Here is a 25,173-nt window from a genome sequence, read left to right as displayed (position 1 = left end):
TTTTAAAATAAAAATATTAAAATGTGTTATATAATACTATAAATTAAGTACAGTCCAGTAATTTTATATACTTTTTAGTGATTGCATCGAAAACTTAAAATTTTTAGATAATACGTGGTGATTTTAAACTAATCGCATCTAGCAAAGTTTTAAGTTTAAATTAATATTTAATATATCTCATAACATTCATGACCACATGAAGACAAATGTACTAGTATACATGAAATGTCACTACAGCTGGCGGAAAAGTGAAGACTTGAACAAGTATCAGTTAATTAAGTAAGTCAGATTGATGATGTCAAATAGACACAGTTGGTTACTCAATGTGAATGTGAATACGTAGATAATAATTGGATGCCTTACAGTTCGTATGAGGCGCCAGAATAATACGTATGTAGATAAATTTGTATGTATTATAAAACTTAGTCTTGCGTTTTACAGTAACAAAATATAATAATATAACTATAATTTACCTCGTAAAAAAGAAAGTTAGATAATATACATGTTGTTAAATAAATTGGTAATACTTATGAAAGTTTTGTTAACTATGTTATTGAATAAAAGTAAATACAAAATTAGTCTTACTTTAGCGTTAATTAAGCGATATTACCTGTATTATTTGCCCGAAACAATTGAACCAGCATTAAATGGACTCCTAAGGCAAATGTTATTTAAAAATCACGTTTTTACTGGAAGTATTGTCTCATCTCATATAAGGCAAATAATAATAGTTTGTTCTTCCCCGATTGCATATATAAGGTTCATTTTATCTCTTTGAGCATCTTATTTAAGGGAGATAAAGTCAAAAGCTAACCTACCATTCATTTAAATGTGTAAATCAAAAGAATTCGGAATACAGATAAATAAGGTAGCGGTAGTGGGATGACTCCGTTACGATGAGTGGTCGATTTTAATCGATTTCAAATTCTGCTTAGTTCAAGGAGTAAAATCTGACGCTGTTATTTAGGTGATATGTGGAATCTACTTCGAGCACGTAGCTAACTTGTCTGTTGAAAACTCAGTTGCTAACCGTTATTTTGGTTCGTATATGAACAAACCGTTTCATCTAGATAACACTTTTAAAAATCAAGATTTGTTTCATATAGAAATGATAAAATGACTTCTTTTTGACTTTCATTACCCACTTTTTGAATATTTTGAGCAGAAGTTGATTGTAGATTCTATAATTCAACGTTTGTCACAATGTCAGTTTTCAGACACTTAACAAAACTGATTGTGAAATAGAGTTGAACTTACTATTCGTACAGCATAAGTTTTAAACAACGAATAATTATCATATTATTTATGAGTGTGAGCAACACAGGGTTTGCTCATTTTCATAAGATTCGTACAAAGGTTAACAAAAAAAAAACAAGTAAAAAATGAATTATCTAACACAAAAGCATGATACTTGTAAAATTAATTTACATAGTAAGAACTTTTTTCTTATGAATATAGAAAATTTAATTAAGGATTATATTCTGTTTAAGCTGAAATGATACACCCTAATTGCCTGGCATTGATCACAATATGTTTCAGCTTCTATCAAGGAGGTAAGAGCAAATAGAACAGTTTTAGCTATACATTTACACGTAGTTGATGAATTTACAGTAAAATCTGTAAATAAATAATTTCGGTACTATGGTATTATTAATATGTATGCAATCAAAAGTTTTTAGACGTTACCCAACAAATTGCTACATTATAAATGCACATAAATTAATATAAAAAATATTTTTATGTTCTGAACGTATTTTGTGTAGCAATAGAATGAAATTGGTTTACTATACATTTAAAAATCTGTTTTGACATATTCAATACATTATGGTTTATATACTTTCCCTAGTCGCCGGTACTGAGGGTGAAAACGATTGGCACTACCAAGCGAAAGAGTCACATCCCTGTCAGCGTCCTTGTGTCCCAGGGGACGTGAAGACCTGCTACTACAGGTTCTCCATAGAGTGGTACTGGGCTCTCAGTAAAGCCTGCTATGACTGCCCCCAGACCCTGTCCGACTGCTATAGAGAGGACTGCGTCCCGGCCGATGGCATCCAAAGGTCCATTATGGTCGTCAATAGGCAAATGCCTGGTCCCAGTGTCGAGGTATGAGGTCGCTTTATTAGTCTATAGTTAACATTTCAAATGCTATTTACATTTATAGCTATAAAATTTTATGAAATTTACTAAGCAACACGATATTTAATAGTATTGCGATACGTTATATAAGGCCTTTAACATATTTAAAGACGAATCTCTTTACAATGGATATTAAATTTTTTTCCGTATTTAGACTGTCTTATCGATATGGCCTTAATTGGTCTCCGTATAGCCGAAAATATATTTGACGATTTCCAGGTTTCGCTTAGTCGAATAAATTAACGTGAGAGTTTTATTTGATCTGACGTCGAGTGTCAGGTTTTGCTATGTGTGAAATTACATGTGTTATTGCAGTTTGTTTTGTTCTGACGTCATGTAAAACTTTGGAAGTATTGTTTTATGGCGCAGTGTAGCGGGTACGGCGGTTATCGCAAGATAACCAGATCAAGCAACGTCGAGCGTGGCCGATGCTTGGATAGTTGACCGCTGAGCGATCCTGTCCTTGCAAGCGGCCCGCCTGCCCGGCCATTGGTGGTGGTTCGGAAGTCACCTTTAAGCCGTTGGTCCCCAGGTTAAGTGTTAGAGAGGGCTTCTTAGCCCTAACTTCGCCTGGTAAAATAAGACATTCTTTACTTTTACTTTACTTTACTTTTTATATCATATGGCATAGTTTTAAAGATATATGCAGTAGGATATGGTGGTGAATGAATTATTTAAAATAAACACGAAAGTTTTGCGTTAAATCTCAATTATATATGTGTTCTGTAGGAAGCAAATTTTATTCGGTCGTAAAATATTGCAGGATATCTATAAGGATAACATGAAAAGTGAGTTAACATGATATGCATTAAAATATTTCAAAATTTAAATAAGCATAAAGAAGGCTCCAATTACTGTAAAAGAAAATAAATCATTTAAATGGGTAAGTTTTATGTTGCAAAGCTCGCGGTTACCTGTCAAACTTACATTTGATATCACTACCCATACATGAATTATATAAAGTTTGAGAAAGTTCTAGTTGAGTTAAGATTTGCTTTTTTACACACGAGTAAGTAATGCTGCGTCCAGAAGGATGAACGTCAATCCAAATTAAACTTTTTACTGACATATGAAAGAGCTTTATACGGAAGTTATATTGTACGACGTGAGTTTTTGAATAGATTCTTTACAAGCAATCCAAGAGAAATTGATATTCCCTGGATTTATGACATGATTTTTATATTCCTTTTAAACGATAAGCTGGTTATAAATCTGTTAAAGTTTCTTTAGACAAAATTGTAGATTGAAATAATCAAATTTAAATAAAAGAATTATATCTTTCGTTATTTTTGTTTTCCTTCCATATTTGTATTTAAAATTTAATATAAAGTTTTGGCAATACACGTACGGGATAGTAAGATCAACATTATTATACCACGATTATTATTATTTAATATTAAATATAGATACATTTTTATATTATAAATAAAATATATGCATTTAGCATCTTTACATCGAGTAATAATAGGGCTTTATTTCTATGGATTCCTTATTTTCCTAAGAAACCTGTTGATAATTTAAAGACATATTAAAATAGAAATAAATTCCTTCACACTATTAATTGCGGAAACCTAGAGACCTAAAAATATTTAACAGTATTTAACTAGATGCAACATTATTCAGACTCTCTACTCCTAGAAGCAGAATTAAAATGCTATTCCCATAAACAATTATAAACGTGAAAGATCTGCCTTTATGGTTTATGTTTAGTACACCTTCATCCCGCTTTATTTATTCATCCGCTTGCCAAAATTTCAGTTTATATTACCCTGTCATATGCAAATTATAAAGTACCATATTTAGTAACTAATATTTAAAAAACGGGTATTACGTTTAGCAGTCATTTGAATAACCAATAAATGCTTAACCATAAATGGCTGAGATTTATAAAAATTTAACACTGGTGGGGCTGGAAAAAGAGAAAATTAAATGCTGAATATCGGTCATGTATAAATTAGCGTCATTGCGTTCGGTAATGTTGAATGTCACTTCATGGGATTTGGCTGAGCGTTAGCGAATATTTTTGTGTTTGTCTTATGTTTAACCGTAATGAAAACGATGAAAAGAGGAATAAAGAAATTTGTGATCAAATATCTTTAATATGATTAAATTTTAGAGCAATCTTTTTTATAGTAAACTCGTTAGCTCACACGACCATTTAGTAATAAAACACTTCTATGAAACCTGATTTAAAGAGGAAAAACTGGGGTATCATCATGTAACAAAACATATCGATAAAGGTAACATACTTCTTGTTATTTTGTGTGACTCCTCATTTCCACGTGTAAAATAATGTGTTTTACGAAGCTGTTTATCTAACTATGGAATTTGTCTGAGCGTTATTGAAGGCAGACTCTGTAGGCAGACATTTTTTTTTTTTTAATTTTCTGCTGGAAGGTTTAATGTTCTATATTACCTTCAGGCCTTTCCATTCCTCGACAGGAAATTTCAAGAAAAAAAATTTAGATTTGAATGATTGAATGCAACCTCAGAGAAGCCTCATGCAACACAAGGTGTGGCGTAGCCTTACGAGTTCGTAACTAAAATAGTATCCTTTGATATCTTCATAGGAATGGCGATTTAAAATACGTATATGTGTCGTCATAACACAGTTCATAGAATGCAAAAACATTATTAAAATGTTAGTATTTCCTTTGCAATAGTGAAGGTACCCCTACAAATATATGAATTATCGGTCTATTTCATCATGGTGATGATCCACCAGGTATGCTACGGAGACAAGGTGGAAGTGGAAGTGGAGAACCTGATGAATGACCAAACCACCTCGATACATTGGCATGGCCACCACCAGGTCAAGACACCCTACATGGATGGGGTACCCTTCATCACCCAGTGTCCTATATCGCCCTATTCTGTATTCCGGTATACCATGGGGGCTACGAACCTCGGCACCCACTTCTGGCACGCCCACACAGGTGAGTTGGAGTATTACATATCTTTGAAAACTCCTAGTACACAATTTTCATTACCATAACATGTGGTAATTTATGCTGCTTTTGAATACTCTGGAACTAGCAGAATCCGATCAGTCCTAGATACTTTAAGGGTTATAATACTATACATTAGCTAGTTGGCCATTGTTACCTGACAGTTGTGTGCCATCTATGACAGTTATGATGAGCAATAATATATATTTACCTATTTCATTATTTGTAATATTTATGGTTAAAACCTTTAGTAAATATAACAAATATATTAGATATATTATTATTATCTTGCTGATTCTATGTAAGAATAAAAACAATCACTAGAAAATAAATTATATTTTAGTTATTTGTTAAACTTTGTTATTGGAAGTATATACTGATTGAAGTTCATACTCATGCGTGTTCATAAAATTTGCAATATACAATGGACTGCAATACAATAAACAATATTTCTTTCAGAACTAACTGATTGTTATTTGATTGATGAAAATATTAACTTTTCTCCTTTACATTTAATGTGTGTTAAAATCATTTACTATCTGTTGATAGTTCATGTATGTACAGATTTAAAAACTTAATATTCCTACATACAGGGCGTTTCAAAAAGGATTTTACAACTCTGAAATTGCATATAAAATATATTAAACAAGGTACAGAGCTGGTTTTGGTGTTGTTTTGAATGAATACAGTTCAAGTTTTGACTTGCGTAGTCCGCTAGTGCCTCATCGCGCCGCACAATCGCTAGTGACAGTTAGGTTAAACATGGCTGCCTTCACTGGACCGGAGCGTGCTAATTGTGTGTTTTGGTTTGAAGATCGAAGTCTGCGACAACAGTTCAGCGTAATTTTCGTACTAAGTACGCTAAAGATTCTCCTAGTAGGCCTACAATTTATGAGTGGCTTAGTTGTTTTGTAGAAAAAGGGTGCTCAGTGAAACATAAAAAATTCTCAGGTCGTCAAAGCACATCTGATGAAGTCGTTGAGCTAGTGAGACAATGTTTTGTAAATAGTCCTACGAAATCGACCCGGCGTGCATCTCGTGAGCTGCAAGTACCACATACGACGGTTTGGCGTGTGTTAAGAAAACGTTTGCACTTTAAACCATAACGATATTCGCTTTTACAAGCAATTAAAGACACTGATAACATTGCCCGTAGGAACTTCTGTGTGGATATTTTAATCGAGTGGATGATGATGAACATTTCTAGGACAACATAATCTTTTCTGACGAGTCCACTTTTCACTTAAGTGGCAAGGTAAACACACATAACTGTAGGATTTTGGGCAGCGAAAATCCACATGAAACATTACAACATGTTCGTGATAGCCCTAAAAGGAGCAATAGGAAAGTGTACGGGCCCTTTTTTTCCAAGAGAGAACCATCAATGGGATAGTGTACCTTGATATGTTGCAACAATGTTTAATACCACAGATTGATGAGGATGACCGAGAACGAATTTTTTTCTTTATGCAAGATGGCATACCACCACAATATCTGACTGACGTCCGGGATTTTCTAAATGACCGCTTCCCAGGTAAATGGATTGGCCGTGATGCGCTAATTGCATGGCCCCCGTTCCCCAGACCTGACACCGCTAGATTTTTTCTTCTGGGGTTTCATAAAAGATATGGTGTACGTACCACCTTTGCCGGCCACTCTACCTGAACTTAGAGCAAGAATTTACGCTGCTGCTGAGCAAGTTACTCCTGAAATGCTAGTGCGAGTCTTGGAAGAAATCGACTACCGATGGGATGTCTGCAGAATAACCAAGGGAAGCCACACAGTCGTCTTTAGTTTAAGGTAAAGAACCTTGAAGTTTTTCCCTTTAAAATAACATCAAAACTAGCTCTGTATCTTGTTTTTAAAAATTTATATGAATTTTCAAAGTTGTAAAGGCTTTTTTGAAACACCCTGTATTTATAAAACGAGTTTTATTATGTAAATATGCTTATTCTATTGCATATTCTAAGACAGAATATCTTTAATAAGCTTACTGAACGTAATTCTATACGGATATATTTGTTACATTAAGATAAAATAAAAATATAAAATGTATATCAATCAGGCGTGCAAAAAGTGATGGTGTTTTTGGACCCCTCATCGCCTGAGCCCCTATGGATGCTGAAACCTCTCTCCTCTACGACGAGGATCTCTCAGAGCACACCATCGTCATCAATGACTGGACCCACGTGACCGGCATGGACAAACTCCAGTGGCACATCCAGAGTTCAGGCAATAACAAGCCGGATACTATCCTTGTGAATGGAAGGGGGCGATACTTCAACGACTCCGTACAGCTCATCAATACTCCTCTTGCTATCTTCACTATGCAAAAGGCAAGATCTTACACAAACAAATAAAAAATTATGATTAGTTTTAGTAAACTTATCAAAGAAGTTAAAGTTTAATATTTTTATCGAAGTCCTTGAAGGATTCATTGTGACACGTTTAAAGCCCCGCATGACGTTTTTTACCTCCATAAAGGAAGAGAGATAATAACTTTAAATATTTTTTATAATATTCAAACAGATTATTTTCTCCTTGTTTGTCCACTTACAGGTCTTCATAACAGTAAGACAAAATTATCTCTTTCACACTTGATGTAACGTAAATTGGAGTTATTATTTACTTTAGTAATTAATGAAAGACAATTCGTAGCTGGACGATTCACTAGATTTGTAACGAAGAACAGTAAATGGAATTAACTAGTAGACTAATGCGGTCTGACTAGTTACTGGTAGTACTAGGCCTGGCTGTGTGTTCACGGTGAGAAACATATTTCAGTGGTGAAATTTGTGTTAAGTTGGTATTGAAGCATCAGCTGGCAGGTCCATTAAATAGATTGATTCATTGGCTGCGTTGTCAGCAGCACTATGTTGCTCGGTGGTCACAATAGAATGTTGTTGTCAGTAATGATATATTCCGATAAAATACCTTCTGAGATAGATTCTTTCTGGCCGTGTGGTTGAATAGGGTGTGTTAATGAAATAGAGTGAAATAAAATGTACAAATTATCTTATCTAATCGTAAAAGTGTACGAATTAAATTTCCAATTTTTTTTTTTTGGGGGGGTCTACCTTTACCTCCGCTAGACCCAACCCCTAAATAGGCTGTGTTATATAGACAGATCACCTGTGACCTAGAGCTGAGGTAACTTTGAAGTACACTCTGATAGGATGAGGTAATCAGAGACAGGCTAGTTACTCTATACAAGAGTCTAACTGGCTAAACAGATAAATAATGAAATTTAGATGATTCATTCATTAAAAAAAATTTAATTACTATGAGGTATTTCATGTACTAGTGGGTAAAATATTTTTATTCAGAAACACTTTCCTAAGATAAACACACGTATAAATTCTGTCCGCAGTTCGGGGTTTAGATTACACTAATTTGGCAGCGCGCATCTGCTCTTTTCTTTTACCAACTGAGTTCTGCCTGTCGTATTACAAACGTCTAAGTAGGTTATAGATATCATAAATAAACTTCTTGTAAGTTTTTAACGTATTTTTAAAACTTTAATTTTGTGATAAAATATCTCATAATATAAATAGTTATAGATTTATAGTTCCAACCGATCCGTTAAGAATTTTATTTTTGCCCAGACACATTTACCTGCGTTCTTGAAGATTCTTAATCTCTTGGTGTATATTTAAATTGGCTGATTTTTGGAAATAGATCGGAAAATCATAAAATAATTGGATTGCAATTATTACTGATATGATAGCAATTGAAAAGTTAAGTTTACTTTGAATTCTCAATTTTCGTCTTTATCTCCTTTGTCGTCAGCTATGCCCTCTTCTAAAAATATTGCAAGTCTAATCAACGACGATTTAAATTGACGTATTTGACATATTATGTGTTTAGTTTGAGGTATTTTAATAACAAATACAATAAAGAGATCCTGCTTGAGAGGTTAAAATATATAGTATTTTGAGATTGATATCAAAAGTAAATAAGCATTACTTATTGCACATCTGAGCAGCGCAAGAGAGATTTGGCCTTGAGGGGTTATCTTTCTCCAATTCAGGATAACAATTAACAAAGGGACATACAGTCTCAGATGATCAAAGTGAACCGTATTTAGAGAAAGATTGAAAATAAAATGAATCAGTTAAATTCGGACATAGAAATACAGTTTTACAAGAGTTAGAAAGGGTTTAATGAGTACAGATTCAAACACACCGATGTTAATATAGTTTCTTGCCTCGCTTGATCCGAGGAGGGAGGGACTCCAGTTAGTTTAGAACTTTCAGAGCTGCAGTGGTATCCATGGAAGAACGGGTCAATGGAAGACCTTTATATTGTTGCTAGGATCAAGGTGGGACACAATTATGGAGGAACCATTTGTCCAAAGGACACGACGGGAATCTAGTGCGATCCGAATGCGGCAACCGCGTTCATAAAGGGGGTTCATGTCGGGACCCTGGGCGAAACTTCTACTACAAATGATTACGAGAAATAAAAATATGACACCTAGACTGAGAACGGCACTACTCTGCTAGCGAGTACGAAGAAAGGGGTATCAAGAACCAAGATGAGACCTACTACATCCGAGAACAAAGGGCTATGTCTCTGTGATCGACCGTGACCACAGCATATGATGTTCAGATCGACTCCTTTAGTAAGACGTGTTACGAGGACGAGGAAAGAGGGAATCGAGACACAAGATAACGTTACTTTACCAAAGAAAGAACAAAGTTCGAGACAATGAGAGACCGCGACCAGACCATATATTTAGAATGGTTACAAAGGTACGACTAATTGCTCAGATGTCTTAGGACGCTGCAGGACGGAGGGCAGGGAGACAGGCGGGACCACGCGATGAGTTCACCAATAAGAGACAGTCTTTTAAATCAGACGAGCTGGTTTATTCTTTTCGCATGAGAATGCTCTAAAATCTTTCAAGTGATGTCAAAGAGTATTGTAGATATACAACTAAACCCTACTTTAACTGTACATTGCAAATACTATTCATTCTGCTTTACATACCATTGATAATATATAAATCTTTCTCATAGTTCTGTAATCAATGGTTTCTAAACGTGTTTCCAGTTTTTGGGCAGATAAGAACTGTGGAGTCCCTGCAAAGCTACTAATTGTACTATATTAGGCACTTTAAAATCAGAAACTGCCTTGTTAAAATTTTGGCTGAGAGAGATATTTTCTGATTATTGAAACACTAAATTAAATGTTAGCCAAAAACGTATTTATTAGAAGGTCATACCTATAGAGGCTAATCCATCAATGTACGTCTGTGAAACCACTATAGGTATCTAAGTGAAATCTGAAAGGATTTGTATGTCCTGTATCTGATATTGTAAAATATGACATCATTAAAAAAGTTACCAATTACCAGGAAAGAATTTTATAAATATTGACTTGTGGTCTTGCACACAATGGAAAGTCTTTTGATATTATAAATAACTAATATAGGCGAGAAATTCTTGAATTTTAAAATTGCTTAAAACACTGATTGATCTTAATTCATATACAATAGACTCAAAACTGTTTAAAATTCCTCGCTATACGGGAAGGGCAAAGATAATTTTTTTTATCAGTATTTATTACAAAAAATATATCATTGTAACGTTTTTTAGTATTGTAATTGATTTCTGATTACAATTCATATTAAAGTTGGAAATGATTGCGGTTATCAATGTTTTAAAGATAAGATTAATATTAACTTCCAGAAATTCTAATAATACCTATATTCTACTAATGGCCTTCAGTTAAATTAGTAATTGTGTAAAACGATTGTTTTTATTTATGTTATTTCTTGCAGTTCCTACACATAAATCATATTTTAACCTATATGAAACAACATTTTTGGAACTGTCAGAGTTGTCAATATAAAAATAAAATAGTTCAGTACATTCATTAAGTTATTTAATAAATCCAGCAAGTGAATGATTACATGCCTTTTGATCCCAGGCCACAGATAATATAGGAGCAGGATAATTCCCTGGCTTTGAGTTGAGTACTTCTTAACTTAAGAAGAGTACTTCAAGGTGCTGTCCACCTTGAACAGCACTGGCTCTTCCCCTTGTTCTGTTTAATCAGATCCGCTTCCCTTGGGAATGAATAATACAAAAAGCCTTATAAGAGGCATTATTCACATCTGCCTTGATTTCTCCTAACACACACTTTGTAATGCAAGAACGTAATTATAGGTGTTAGGTTAATTTGGTTTTTTTTAATACAAATTATATCATCACTTTCTTTAATAAAATTTAGCAGTAAGTATGGCAGTAATCCAATATATATGAGGAGCTGGAAACATATATTTATCCTTACGTATGTATATCCACACAATATCCCGATAATAACCCGGTCCGGATGATTGAATCTTTATTGTAATTTTTAATTTATTATTAATTTTACCGAAGCATATCACTGGTACGTCTTTAAATTTGTGCCTGTCTGTCTATCTGAAGGCCTGTCCGCACAATATTGGGAGATCCAACTGACATAGAAATGGATCTACCAAGAATGTAAACTTTTATTACATAAAGACTATTTAGATTTAATTCATGATGTATGTCTCGCCATAGTATTTGACTAAATTTTTGAATTTTTTAAATATTTTATTTAAATGGTAACTATGATTAAAACATTGAAAATCATGTAAAGTAGTAACACACGAAGCTTAACCATGGGCAACATTTCTCTTTTATTTCCCGAAAATGTAAAAATTCCTTTCTGCCTGCGATTCTCTTCCAAGGAGAGCTCACGAATTAAATGAACTATTGACTTAAGATTTTGCATGGGATATCTGCGAAGCTTGTTAAGTTGCCACCCACACCTTTTTTAATATATATAAACATTATTTTTAGGGCCTCAAATACAGATTCCGGCTAATCAACTCAGGGGTTCACAACTGCCCTGTAGACATCAACATTGACGGCCACACTATCACTGCGATCGCCAGTGATGGCCATGACATCGAGTCTGTTGAAGGTTTGTACTAAACAGATCAATCAAGTCCAAAAGTTTTTAATAATTCTTCCCTCCTCAGAAGGGTTCCTTCTTACTTTTTTTTACGTTCCATTTACACCTAAAATGGATATAGAAAAAAACTATGTGTAACGCACATGTGGGTAACTCAGAGTTTGTCCAGGAGGGGATAATCCGTAACTGCAGATATCGAAATATGAGGGTTGATCGATAGGTCCAGTTTACTACGTATAAAATACTTTTAGAGTGGTTAGAACCCCCTTGTTGTTTATTGTTGTTGTTATCAAAAACGTGAGGAAGTACTTTCCCCTACCCATTTTTACTGGAAGAGAATATTTTCTTCCAAGGGGAAATAACTAATTAGCCTTTAAGCTTCTAGACGTATTACGTACATGATTTTATAAATTTAGATACTACGTATGTGATTTAAGAATAAATAAGTATAGGAGACGTATGACTTAGGTCAAGTTCCAAATTATTATTAATTAGCTCATAGAAAGTAATGTTGTACTTTGTACATTGTATGACGTTGCAGCAAAACTAGCTTATTCATTATATTTAATTATTTTAAAGGAGTAGCTAGTATCTTCCAGCTGTTATTATATGTCCTTTATTAAATGTATTGCTCTGTAACACGGAAATCAAATATTTTAGGTTGTATATTTAAGTGGTAATATAATATCAAGTTGCAAGTTCAACACATATCAAGTTGCGTGGGAATACCAATATAGATTTAAAATCCTGTTATTGAAACTTCGTAATTAAAGTAAATAAGTTTTTCTTACATTTTTCATAGCATATAATGGGTTTACAAATGTATTGAGCAGATGGGAATTCTCATAGTTTATGGACCAATAAGATACCATAATCTCGGATGATAAAAAAATTATTCATTGTCACTTTTCAAGTGGACTCCCTTGTGTCTTACGCTGGCGAGCGGTGGGACTTCGTGATAGAAGCCAATCGTCCTGTAGGCAACTACTGGGTGAGGTTCACCGGACTGATGGACTGCGATCAGCGGTTCACTAAAGCACACCAAGTCGCTGTTCTGCACTGTTAGGGCGCACCTGAGCGGGAACCGAAGGAACCAGTTGGGTACAACGTGCACCCCAAGCCGCAGCTGGTAAGGAGTAAGCTGGAAGGTTGTCCACAACTTATCCTGTACCAAAGGATAGTAGTTGAAACATTAAGCTTGAAAGTAGATTAAACATATAGACTTGCACTTTACGATAAATAAATTACTTATTGTTTCTAAAATTAAATTAATAATTTAAAATGTATCATCAAAAGAACTTAATTGATATAGTCTGTATAAACTATACTATAATACTGAAACTGTACTGTTCGTTACAGCCGCAAAGAAGTTTATTATTGCAGTTAAAATTTTTTTAGGACATACTAAGTATGTAATACAGAAATAGGTATACATTTTTTTCAGTACATTACAGTAGAGTATAAGAAAGATTTTAAACTATAACTATGAATTCCAAGTTCATTAAAGGAGTTGTTATTCTGAGCTAGAATTCAATTTTAAAATTATTGAGTACAACTCATACTATTTATTAAACATTTTACATCAACAGCGATAATAATCACTGAACCCTTAAATAGGAGGCTGAGTATTTTACATCTACACTATAGCTAGTCAGCTAACTTTATTAATGTTTCAATCCTATTAAACTACAGCTCTTGAATACAAAACTAAATTGTTTACACTTTAACACCTGACACGTGGAGAAAGTATATCCACAACTATAGCTAGTCGTGTATAGCTATCAACGTCTAAAACTATAGCTAGTCATGTATAGGTGTTAACACAGACAACTATAGTTTGGATTTCGGATATGCCCGTCATTATATCTTACAAAAGGTGTAACAAAACATTTCGAGGAGAGGAATCTATCCTCTTATACCTATTATAATCAACAACTATAGCTAGTCAGATAATGCTATCAATATCAACACTGTAGCTAGTCAGTTTTATTTCAGCAACTGAACTCTCTGAACGTCGCCCTCAACTAAACTGGGACTATCAGCCTCCCCGTGCTTATAGCCAACAATAAGTCTGACGACCCTGTCCTACTCCACGACCCGGATACATCTGTGGTACTGGCATACGACTTCAATAAAGTCGACCATCCGATGTATCACAAACCCAATGCGTACGGATTTAATCAAGGTAAGAAAATATTGGGTTCATATACGTTTATGAATCGAATAAGAAATTGATCATACTTCCTTTTGGAGCTGTGGTCTTAATTAAAACTGGAGTGCAAATTATCACGTAACGTTTTTCAAAATTAACCTTTACAGTGCCAGAGTCTCGTGTCGATTGTAAAGAACATCTAGATAGTTTCTTGTTAGATTATAGATGATAACACTCCAGATTGAAACGGCGATATTTAACTAACTATGCTATGTGTTGTTAAAAACAAAAGATTTTATATTTGAGAGTAAAGCTTTTGATAGAATAGAAATTCTGTACATTGGCATCCAATATAACAATATGTACGCAGTATGTCCTTCAAACTTTGTTAAAGCGTTAGTTGTAACGTTTTATTCATACTATAGAATAAAAATAAACATTTTTAACCGTTGATTGCTATACAACTAGGTGTGGTTGCCTTAGAGTTATCCTAATACAAATTGCTTTCAAAATAATAAGCTAAAAAGAAAACTCCATTTTGAAATGTGGATGTATCACGATTTATCTTGTTATTATTGGCTAAAAATTCACAATTTGAAGGTTTTTTTTCAGTGTTAATTTATTTTATTTTGAACACTTAAATGCTTGCAGACTTTGGTATAAGTGTTCGGTGCTTCTTAAACTATTTAAAGATTGTCATTTTTAAAATAATAATTTAATTTTCTCTGTAATAGTGAATGCGACATTTCGAAGGTACACGCCTCAATTCAACCACATATCATTCAAAATGCCACATTCTCCCTTGCTGTCACAATACAGCGATGTTGACCCGAGGATCTTCTGTGAGAATCACAACCTCACCGACTGCAATACAACATTCTGCGAGTGTTTAAACATCATAGAAGTTCCGACCAATAGCAACGTGGAAATCATCCTGATTAATATAGGTAAGGGTAGTTTCCATCTCTATAATTGTTTTTTACTGCAGTACAACATCGACACTAACCATTTGGTTTTCATTTTTATGAGAAATAAAAAATGTGCTGATGGTTTACACTAGAGTGTGCATAGTATAGAAAGTGGGAGATTTGCATTGTACAAAACTACAAAGTACATTTTCCTACGATGAACGTATTTCCTGCAAGAAAGTAAATCCTTTAGGAAAGAGGTGAGACTGTTCCTAATCCTACATATTTTTCACCCTTTTTGCAGCTTGATAATGTACACGCCTATCCAAAACCCCATCACAAATCACTTTATGTGGAGACAGCGGTAAATTTTATTTGGACAATTCCACGTGTTTTCTTATTGACTGCAAAGGTAAGGGTTCCTCGTGCGCTAACTGCACTTCGTTCGTGCTAAATGGTTCGATCTTTAGTTCCACTAATTCCAAACTAAATCTAGAACTGAACTAATGGTTAAGTAACAAGTTAAAAATATGATCAAAGACATTATTTCTTAGCTCTTAAACCTAAATGAGCCGTAATACCCCTAAACAATACTTATATTAGTTTCAGAAGCAAAATGAAGTTAATAAAATTGCGTGGTATTTATTTTACTCTTAATGTACTCAATAAAGCTTAAACTATTTTTCTTGTTTGAAATATAAAATTAATTTGAAAATAAAGCGATTTTATTTTATAAAAGTTAAATTCACAGCATTAATTTTGTAGTAATACTCAAGACTTTGGAGTATTAATGCTAGTTACATATTTTAAATATTTGGGAATAATTTAAATTGTGAATGAAAAAGTTTGTTTTAAGTTTATCAAAATACAAAATGTTTGTTATTAGAAAAATACTCTCCAAACAGGTCGTTTACTCTGATAACACTGTTTTCCTTATGAAGAATTAAATTTTAAGAATTAGTAATTCTGCTTGTCCCTATTATTCTCACAAATGTTTTTACGAGTTTGTAGAATTTAGGGTTTATTTATTATTGAGTTGCTATAGTCACATATTATTAAACCATCTATATTTGTTTTCGTAAACAAGATTTAATACTTAGGATAGTTTAAAGATGTAGGGAATACAAGTCTTGTTCAACAAAAATACCGCAGGTTATAGAAAAGTCAAGTAAAGTATGACTTTCTAAGCAAAACATCTGAAAGCAGAAACCTCAAAGTTTTACTTTTAGTCAAAGGCCAATAAAGAGGCTAGGATCTGGAGCTGTTGAAAGCATCTTTCTCCCTTGAAAAGCTTTTGTATAACGCAAACTTAAGATATCTGATACTTGTTACACTTTTCGTATAATTAGGTAGTAATTTTAACTGTTAAATCTTTGGAAAAATCATACATTCACTTTAAAATGTGTTCTTTATGAGAATTATTCATTAATATCAGAAGTATATGATTTCACCACAATTAGCATAGAACATAAATCATAAATATCATATTATGGTTTATAAACAGTACAAATTCCGCAAGTGATCTCGGTGTATAAGTATATAAGTACAGGTACTTAAAAGCTCATTTTTATAAGGATTAAAACGCAATAATTCAAAACAGATTATCTTAAAATGTAAGCTGAATACTTAAAATTAAACTTATGATCGATATATTAAATAAGCAAAGTAAATAGTTACGTTTAATTACTTATTAGGGACAATAACTGTTTTACGCATCATTGATGATAAATAGAAAATAAGTAAAATGGAAAATCTTGCAATAAACAGTTAAAATATGTTTTCCAAAAAATATAACAGATTTGTTTTGATTAAGGAACGAATAAGTTGGGTTTGAATTTATTTTCAGTACCTTGCTTTTAAACATTCCTATCTGTTACAACACAACTAGTAAGTAAATTGTAATTGTCCTAGCAAAATGACCGATTGAATATCAAATCAAATCTTTAATTGCTCGCAACAATTTCTTCACATTGTATGGCAAACGTCATAATTATTTCCAACTTTTAAACTCTCATACCACACAACTACCACATTCAAACTTACATAATTTTCATACATTCCAGTCTCATTCATCCTTCGTCAATTTCAACCCACTTACAGCGCTGGAGTCAGTTATCGAATTGGGTGGTCTCCCAGTTAAACGCCAGAAACTCGTCAACGCTGTAGAATGCCTTCGACACCAGAAAACGCTTAAGACGAGCTTTTGACGCCTTGGCGTTTGGGCGTTTTTCATAGAATTTGGCAATCTGTTGGATGAATTGAACACCTGCCTGCGAAGGCAAGTGCTCATAAACTACCGTTCTCAGTCTTCCAGTTCGGTAGTTATCTCTGCCTCTAGTCTCGTACCCGTGTAAGTCACGTCCCCTAGTAAGGGCACATTCATACAAACAGAACAAAGATGTTGCTAAATGTAGAGACTGGGCAAAGTCAACAGTTTTTCAAATTTTTGAATGCTGTCCTGCACGACTCCCTGAAATTCAACTTTGCGATAATACGAATCGCTTTTTTTTTGTAATTTAAACACCATCAGGAAATTGTTGCCTGCACAGGCCCCCACACAACACCACCCCATAGGAAAGGTGGGAGTGAATTAGCCCATAATATGCCGCAATAAATACCTGACTGGGGCAATACCGGGCCAAGGAGCTCAAAACATATATTCCTGAGGACAGTTTGGTACACACACGGTCAATGTGGTTATTCCATGTCAACCCTCGATCGAGGAGTATTCCAAGGAATTTTTGCGGAGTAGACTTCTTCCAATATGGAATCTGCCAACATGACAGCTGACCCCACATTGGGAGTCCCACTGGCGCAGCGCGATATTTAGCACGTTGGATTTAGAAGAATTTGTTTGAAGGTTGAGGTTGTTGATATATTGAACACAGTTGTTCTGCCAACATGACAGCTGACCCACATTGGGAGTCCACTGGGCGCAGCGCGAAATTTAGCACGTTGGATTTAGAAGAATTTGTCTGAAGGTTGAGGCTGTTGAAATATTGAAACACAGTTGTTGATATCGACAAAGGTTTGTAGTTCCAAACCTTCTTGTGAGTTATCTCTGAAACAGAGAGTCGTGTCATAAGCATACTGCACGATTTTGCCATGCAGCAGTGATGGATGTACGTCGTTGACATACAACAAGAACAGGATTGGGCTGAGTATAGATCCCTGGGGAACTCCATAGCTCAGTTGCATTGGTTTTGGAAAATTGGTTTGAGATCTGAACACCTTGAGCTCTCTGACTTAAAAATGATTTAAGCCATAAGAGCGGCACGCCTCTGATGCCATGAGATTGTAGTTTTATCAAACAGTATTTTCATGGTCAACGCAGTCGAATGCTTTGGATAGGTCAAGGAACACACTTGATGTGTGATCCTGACGTTCTAGCCCCTTTACAACCATATCAACCAGACTCACCACTGCGTCTAATTATCGATTTATTTTTCCTGAATCCAATTGGTGTTCAGAAAGCTGGTTGTTTTTATTTAAGAAGTAAAGCATTCTGGCCAGAAAAAGTTTTTCAAATATTTTGCTTCAAATAGGCAAAATTGAGACGGGCCGATAGTTATTTATTGAAACAGGGGTTTTCTTTCTTGAAAATCGGATGCACTTTTGCAAATTTTAACAAGGGAAAAACTCCTGAGTTAAAAGACAAATTGACTAATTGAGTCAGTGGTTTTACAATATGCCTTGAGCATTTTTTAATTAACCAAATGGATCTCAATTCTAGATCATTTGATTTTTTGGTAATTCTAAGCAATATATGGATCAACCTCGATTTTTCTCATATTACAAATCTAATGTTTCAATAGTCAATTAGAAAAGGAAATGACTAGAATTTCTTGCCGGAAAGCAGTTATATGGAGCAGGCAACTGCCAGACGGTCATGTGTTTAAAATTGTTTTACATACATTACCTACATTATATTGTAATATTAATAACAATTTATCAGTAATTTTTAATAAAAAAAGATCACGCACGATGCCTGCCCGCTGCGCAGCGCTTCGCGCTGCTTTGCTCTTTTAGAAAAAAAATTAAACTCGAGTAATTCCAAATTTGAATCCAGATCACGTCCGTGCCCCTGATCACTAATAGGTAATTCTAAGCAATTTATGACCGTCTGGCGGTTGCCTGCTCCCTATAACTGCTTTCCCGGCAAGAAATGCTAGTCATTTTACTTTTCTAATTGACTATTGGAACATTATATTGTAATATGAGAAAAATCGAGGTTGACTCATATATTGCTTACAATTACCGATTTTTTGGCAGGGAGTTCTTGAATAATTCTATCGAGCTCTCTTCATTAAATACGGGAGTCAGAGCCATTGAGGCTATTGGACTCTGTCTACGCGTGGGGTTCCTCTGTGGCATTGATGGAAGAGGGCTCCGTCCACAAGCAACAGACGCAAAAGAGGCCGTTAAACTCGTCGTGCCAACCCTAGAAGCATCACTCACAAGTGTGTCCCCAATTTAGACTGTGATTTGCTTGAATTCTTGATGTTTATTGTTAATGATTCCCCATACAGTTTTGGAAACGTTTTTTGAAGAAATAATTGATTTTGAGACATTTGAGACGCTTTTGCAGCTTGGATCACCTTTCTGTAAATTTTTTTATTATTTCGAAAAAAAGATTTTGAACTGTTCATTGGCTGACTTTTTGTTTATTTCGGAAAAAAAACTTGAGTTTTTCTCTCGAAACCAGAATACCTTTGGTGATCCAAGTATTTTTTATCTTCTTTGGACGAACTTTAAACGTTTTTGTAGGGCAACAGGTGTTGAGGTGGAAACTCAAAACATTCATTGAAAGTTTGGAACTGCTGCTCTACGGATTTGCCAAATTTAGAAAATTCCATTTTCTTTTTAAAGGAAAGCGTTGAGGAGAGCGATATTTTCTGGCCTTGTGTCTCTTATTGTTTTGATAGTTTTTGGTTCTCTCGCGATTTGTTTACCACTAATGACAGCCTCTTGGCTATAGTGGTCCGAGATAGCTGTGTTGACCACCGACACTGTGACATTTTCAATGTTCGTAAATGATATTATCAATAGCCGACTGTGTTGTGGCCGTCACTCTCGTTGGAGCTTTGACCAAAATTTCAAGGCCAAATTACCATCAGCAGATCGACTAGTCGCTTGGTGGATGGATGGTTGCTGTCCATCGCATCCACGTTGAGATCTCCCATCAAGATGTAATCGTATTGATGGTTAGTCAGGTCAGTGAGTAACGCTTCGAATTTTGAAAAAAAAAAACTGATCTTCATTTCCACTGGGAGACCTTGAAAATCCCTATCACAATTAATGTTGACCTGTTAGTTTGTACTTTGTTCCCAACTACTTCGAAATCTTTCGCGGTCGTTACTTTGATTGGAAAATTTTGTGAAAACTAAATTGTGTCTCAGAAAAATTGCTACCCCACCTCCTTTGGAGGTCTGGCGGCAGTACGCTTCTGCCAATTTGTAATTTGGAATTTTGCATAGTTTCAAGTTTTTCGTTGTTAAAACCGTTCTCAGTTACAACGAGAATATCTGATTTCAGCTCCTCACACTTCAGCTGAATTTCATCCAATTTTTTGGTTGCTTACCGAGCGTTTTTGGTGGAGTAGTCTTAGGGAACCTTGAACATGTAATTTTTGATTTGTCTGATTTTGTCGATTTTGGTCTGTCAATTTAGTCCTTTGCTGTAAAGTGGGCTCCCTAAAAAAACTGAATTTTCTTTTAAGTTTGCAGAGCATCCTTTGCTCTACAAAATGTCAGGACTGGGGGAGCGTCTCACGGCGTCCGCGTAGGTGACATCTTGTATGCCAGCTGGCCGTTGACAGGTGTCGCCGACTCTCCTCTGGCAGCAGCGGGCGTTGGAATGTTGTCAGTGGTTGCAGCCGTTGTACAATGATTCCTCTGGAATCGCGGCTGCGCCGTCATCCCCGGTCCCTGAGTGGCTAGTCTCATCGCTGCCACGATCTTCCCAGCCAGTAACCGTTTGCCCCGCCAGGAGGGATGTTGGCCGTGTCTCGTGAAATACCCAAGGCCGATGTCGTCAAAGTTTAGCACTCTAAGTTTAATATAATAATGTTCAATATAATGGTATACACCTAGCAAAGAGGGAGATAAAGCGCACAATTAAATAAGTCTCCTTTTCTCACTCTAGAGCTAAGCAAGATTTGCACACAAAGTTTTTTCAAGGCAGTTTACATAAAGTTTTGAATACAGAAATAATCTACTGCACAGTGAGTTAAAAAAAACTTTCCTATTAAATGGAATTGAATACAGTCTAGTGATTTTCAGAACTTATAAATTCTATTTTGTGACACAAAACTTTGTCTAAATTAACATCTACAATATGCTTGTCTGCCATCAAGGATTAACTTACAATGCCAACCATCCATTCCACTTGCATGGCTATGCCTTCCGGGTGGTGGGGATGGATAGGCTCGGAGAAAGTTTGGATGTGGAACTTGTAAACAAGCTGAACAGAGAAGGGCGGCTTGTAAGGAACCTCGAGAATCCTCCCTTCAAGGACACTGTAACAGTTCCTGATGGCGGTTACACCATTCTCAGATTTCACGCTAGTAACCCTGGTAAATAAATTTTCTTTTTTTTAGATTATTACTTAAATATACAGATTCATTACATTGTGTATGATTGTACAATAACTAATTAGATAACTACATAATTAATTTGATAATATTAAAGTAACTATTTAATAACATAGTATGAAATACAGTGTACTGATATTCTACAATATAATAAAGCTAAAAGTTTTATAATATATACGGGATACTGAAAATCCTGATTAGTTTTTTTTATTAATTATAAACCATTTTGTAACTTTTAAAAAGTTCTCCTCTCAGGCAGCGAATAAATTACTGCCAGAAAGTCTTTACCTGTTTGGTTTATAAAGTGCAGAATAAAATTAAAGCAAATGATTGAAATAAAAAAATATAATTCGTTATTATATGGATTACATGAGGCTTATTATTAATAGCTACGCAATTTTGTAGGCTTTGAAAGTGTATAAGCACTTCTGATTCGAGGGAATTATATTTGCGACTCCATTTTGAATTCGCCTTATTTGCACAATGAAAAATATACTTAAATAGGATTATAATGACCATTGTAATATAGTCCAGTCTTTATAATCTTTTTCTTTGATATCTGCAGTAAAGCACTGACCAGGAACTGCTAGACTAACACGTAAAGTTAAAATAAGTAAAAAATTTTATTGTAATACCCTGTGCTCTACAGTTATTTCAGAAAGTATTGAAATAAGCATTGTTGTTACTATCATGTTTACCCTATGCATTGATGGTGTATGCATAAATGTAAAAAAAATTAAAATAATCGTTAAATTATATTTATATACGTTTTTGCTATCAAAAATAACAATATTTACACAAGGTTGAATTGTTGATTTAAATGAACAGGCTCTTTCATTCTACACCATTATTTAAATACCTTTTAAATTTTATTTGCTTCATTTTATTGGTTAAAATTTACGATAATTTAAGATACTGTTATTTTGCTCTTGAGTTTGGTTTGGTATATCAGTAATCAAACACACCAGAGATCATTAAAAATTGGTACAGCCAGTATTGAGTTGTACAGTATATGATGTATCTAACACTATATCGATTTATGTATATAAATATCCTCCAAATATATTTGGTAATGAAATATATAATGTAATATGCTCAAATTAATCTATGCTATGATGGTATTTGAAAAAAAAAATATTATTAAGGGTTTTGATTACATAGCTTTATTTAATTTGTTTATGTACTCTTTAATGCTATACAATATATTCTCATTTATATTACGTGATAGTGTGTTGCAGAACCCAATTTAACAATCTTTAGTAAATTTTAAATTTATAGCGAAAAAATTAGAAATTTAAATTAATATATCTAAATTTGAATAATAATAACTAATTACTCCTAAATAATGAGGACGTATGTACCTAAACATTTTAGGACTTAAAAGTGTTATAGTAAAGTGGATAGTACAAAGGTTAAAAATGTATTATTATTTTATATACAAATAGGTTTGAACTTAATTTTAACTATATTGATTCTATTGTGAAGAAATATTATAATTCAATTGAGAATTTATATCCGCGATTATATGATATCTAAAACTATCTAATACAATAAATGTTGCAAATGTTTATATTTTTCAGGGTACTGGCTATTTCACTGTCATATAGACTTCCATTTAGAGGTTGGAATGGCTGTGGTTTTCAAAGTCGGAAAAGACGAGGAGTTTCCTCCAGTACCAAATGGATTTCCGAAATGTGGAGATTTTAAGATAGATAATTTTGAGAAAAGTTCATATGACCATTGAATTTTGATCTCTCACAAGTTATGTACAATGTTCAACATTAAACTGAAAAAACTGTCCAATGATTTTAAATAGTGTACATATATAACCTATGCATATCCTGAAACCTACCAAAAGTTACAGAGGTTTCTGCGGAATATCGAGAACATAACTAGTGAATTTTTTAACAAACTATTCAAGCGCGAAAAAGTAAAGAATTGTGTATAAAACAAAAATTGTAATTCACTTCGTTATCTATTACGGGTTTCTTGAAAATGTTTTATTTTTCCGTTTTCATTATAACTAAAATAGAAACTACATACATTTGGTTTCATGTAAATACAATAAACAAATGTCCACTAAACAGCAAAATGTTTCATACTCAAAGCAACTGAGCAATTTTGAACAATACTGGTGGTTAAAACGAATACATTCAAAATGTTTCACTGCATTTCAACGAGACACTAGATATCTTTTTACTTTTAATAAGGGTTCTTGAGAATATTGTTTTCAGCCATGTACGTGGTGTAGAAAGATATCAAAACTTGACCATACATGCTTATTCTTGAGTAGCATGGTCGGCCACTACTACAAAAATTGCTGTAGTTCATAAAAATGCGATAGATTGGAGGACAATGCACATAACAGGTAAGGATAATACATTTTCAATTGTTTCACATTTTTTACACAACAAAGGAATTCTTTGTTAATTGATTATTGTTCGTTGTTGTTTTATTTGGTGGATTGTAGTTCATCCAAACTTCAAAACGTTGTGTTTACAATTGGTAACATAAAAGTATGGAAAATGTCCGAAATCCTGTAGTTCTTACAGTTGAATGTTCGACTACAACAATACTAAAGTTTATTTTCATTATAATGACTTAAATGACCAAAAAGGATAAAAAATACAAATATTTTAAATTCATTTATCTGCGTATTACGGGTTTTCTTCAAAATTACTAGAGTATTTCTACATTTTTGTTAAAGTTAAGTACATTAGGTTGTAATATGCAGAGTTTGCAGGTTATCTGGCTGTCTAAATATTTATATGGCGAAAACATTAGTTAAGTAATCCATTTTTGCGATAGTCGAAAGAAACCAGTAATAAGAAATAAGTGTGCTTTACAAATTAAGCTATGTTATTATAACATACCAAGAAAACAGCTTTCGTAATAATATTTGTGTAGTAGGCACTGTTTACCCTTAAAATAGCAAGTCAAAAGCCTTTAACTGGTATAAAACTTGTTCCTCCAGCAAACATATTTCTAGGATACGATATATCAACTACCAAAGGTCCAAACCTTGTCTTACACTAGCTCTATATTAGAGTGTGGATTACACCACACGTGTATCAACATCCCACGCTCAGCCAACATTATTATTGCATTAAAAGTAGACAATTATGGTGAAATATGTACAGTAACATTGTATTAGGTAATTTATAAGTATTTGTAAAACTAAATATGGCACACCCGGATTTTTATTGCATATTAGAATCAATATAGTTACAAAATACCGTATTATCTCATGTCAAATCTTCTTAAATGAAATTAAAGTATCTTTTAAACTCAGAATAGGTCCTTTTTAATGTGAAAAATGTAAAAATAAAAATACACTATTTAAAAATAAAAAAACTACAAAACACTAAAACATGATAAAGTAACCAATTATATAAGAAATATATTTTTAATAATTATATAGCAGGTAACCAAACAAATTTAGAAAGTAGCACTAAAGTTTAGAAAACACATATATGTATACAACAC

At 33.8% G+C, this 25,173-nt stretch overlaps 1 protein-coding gene across 1 annotated transcript; it reads left to right on the top strand.

The window, feature by feature from the left end:
- Positions 1-333: 333 nt before the first annotated feature.
- Positions 334-23,500, top strand: LOC124367712 (laccase-like). Its single transcript, XM_046824787.1, is given in 11 exon segments — positions 334-390; positions 1,491-1,553; positions 1,847-2,103; positions 4,862-5,076; positions 7,150-7,420; positions 11,921-12,044; positions 12,950-13,164; positions 14,031-14,220; positions 14,922-15,134; positions 21,451-21,669; positions 23,268-23,500. Coding segments are annotated over 10 exon segments (1,926 nt in total). The 5' UTR covers positions 334-390; positions 1,491-1,495; the 3' UTR covers positions 23,432-23,500.
- The last annotated feature ends 1,673 nt before the right edge of the window (positions 23,501-25,173 follow it).

The sequence above is a fragment of the Homalodisca vitripennis genome, chromosome 8 (assembly GCF_021130785.1).
Source record: "Homalodisca vitripennis isolate AUS2020 chromosome 8, UT_GWSS_2.1, whole genome shotgun sequence".
Lineage (NCBI taxonomy): Eukaryota > Metazoa > Arthropoda > Insecta > Hemiptera > Cicadellidae > Homalodisca > Homalodisca vitripennis.
The sequence above is the reverse complement of the archived record's forward strand: the minus strand, read 5'-3'. Positions and strand labels throughout refer to the sequence as shown.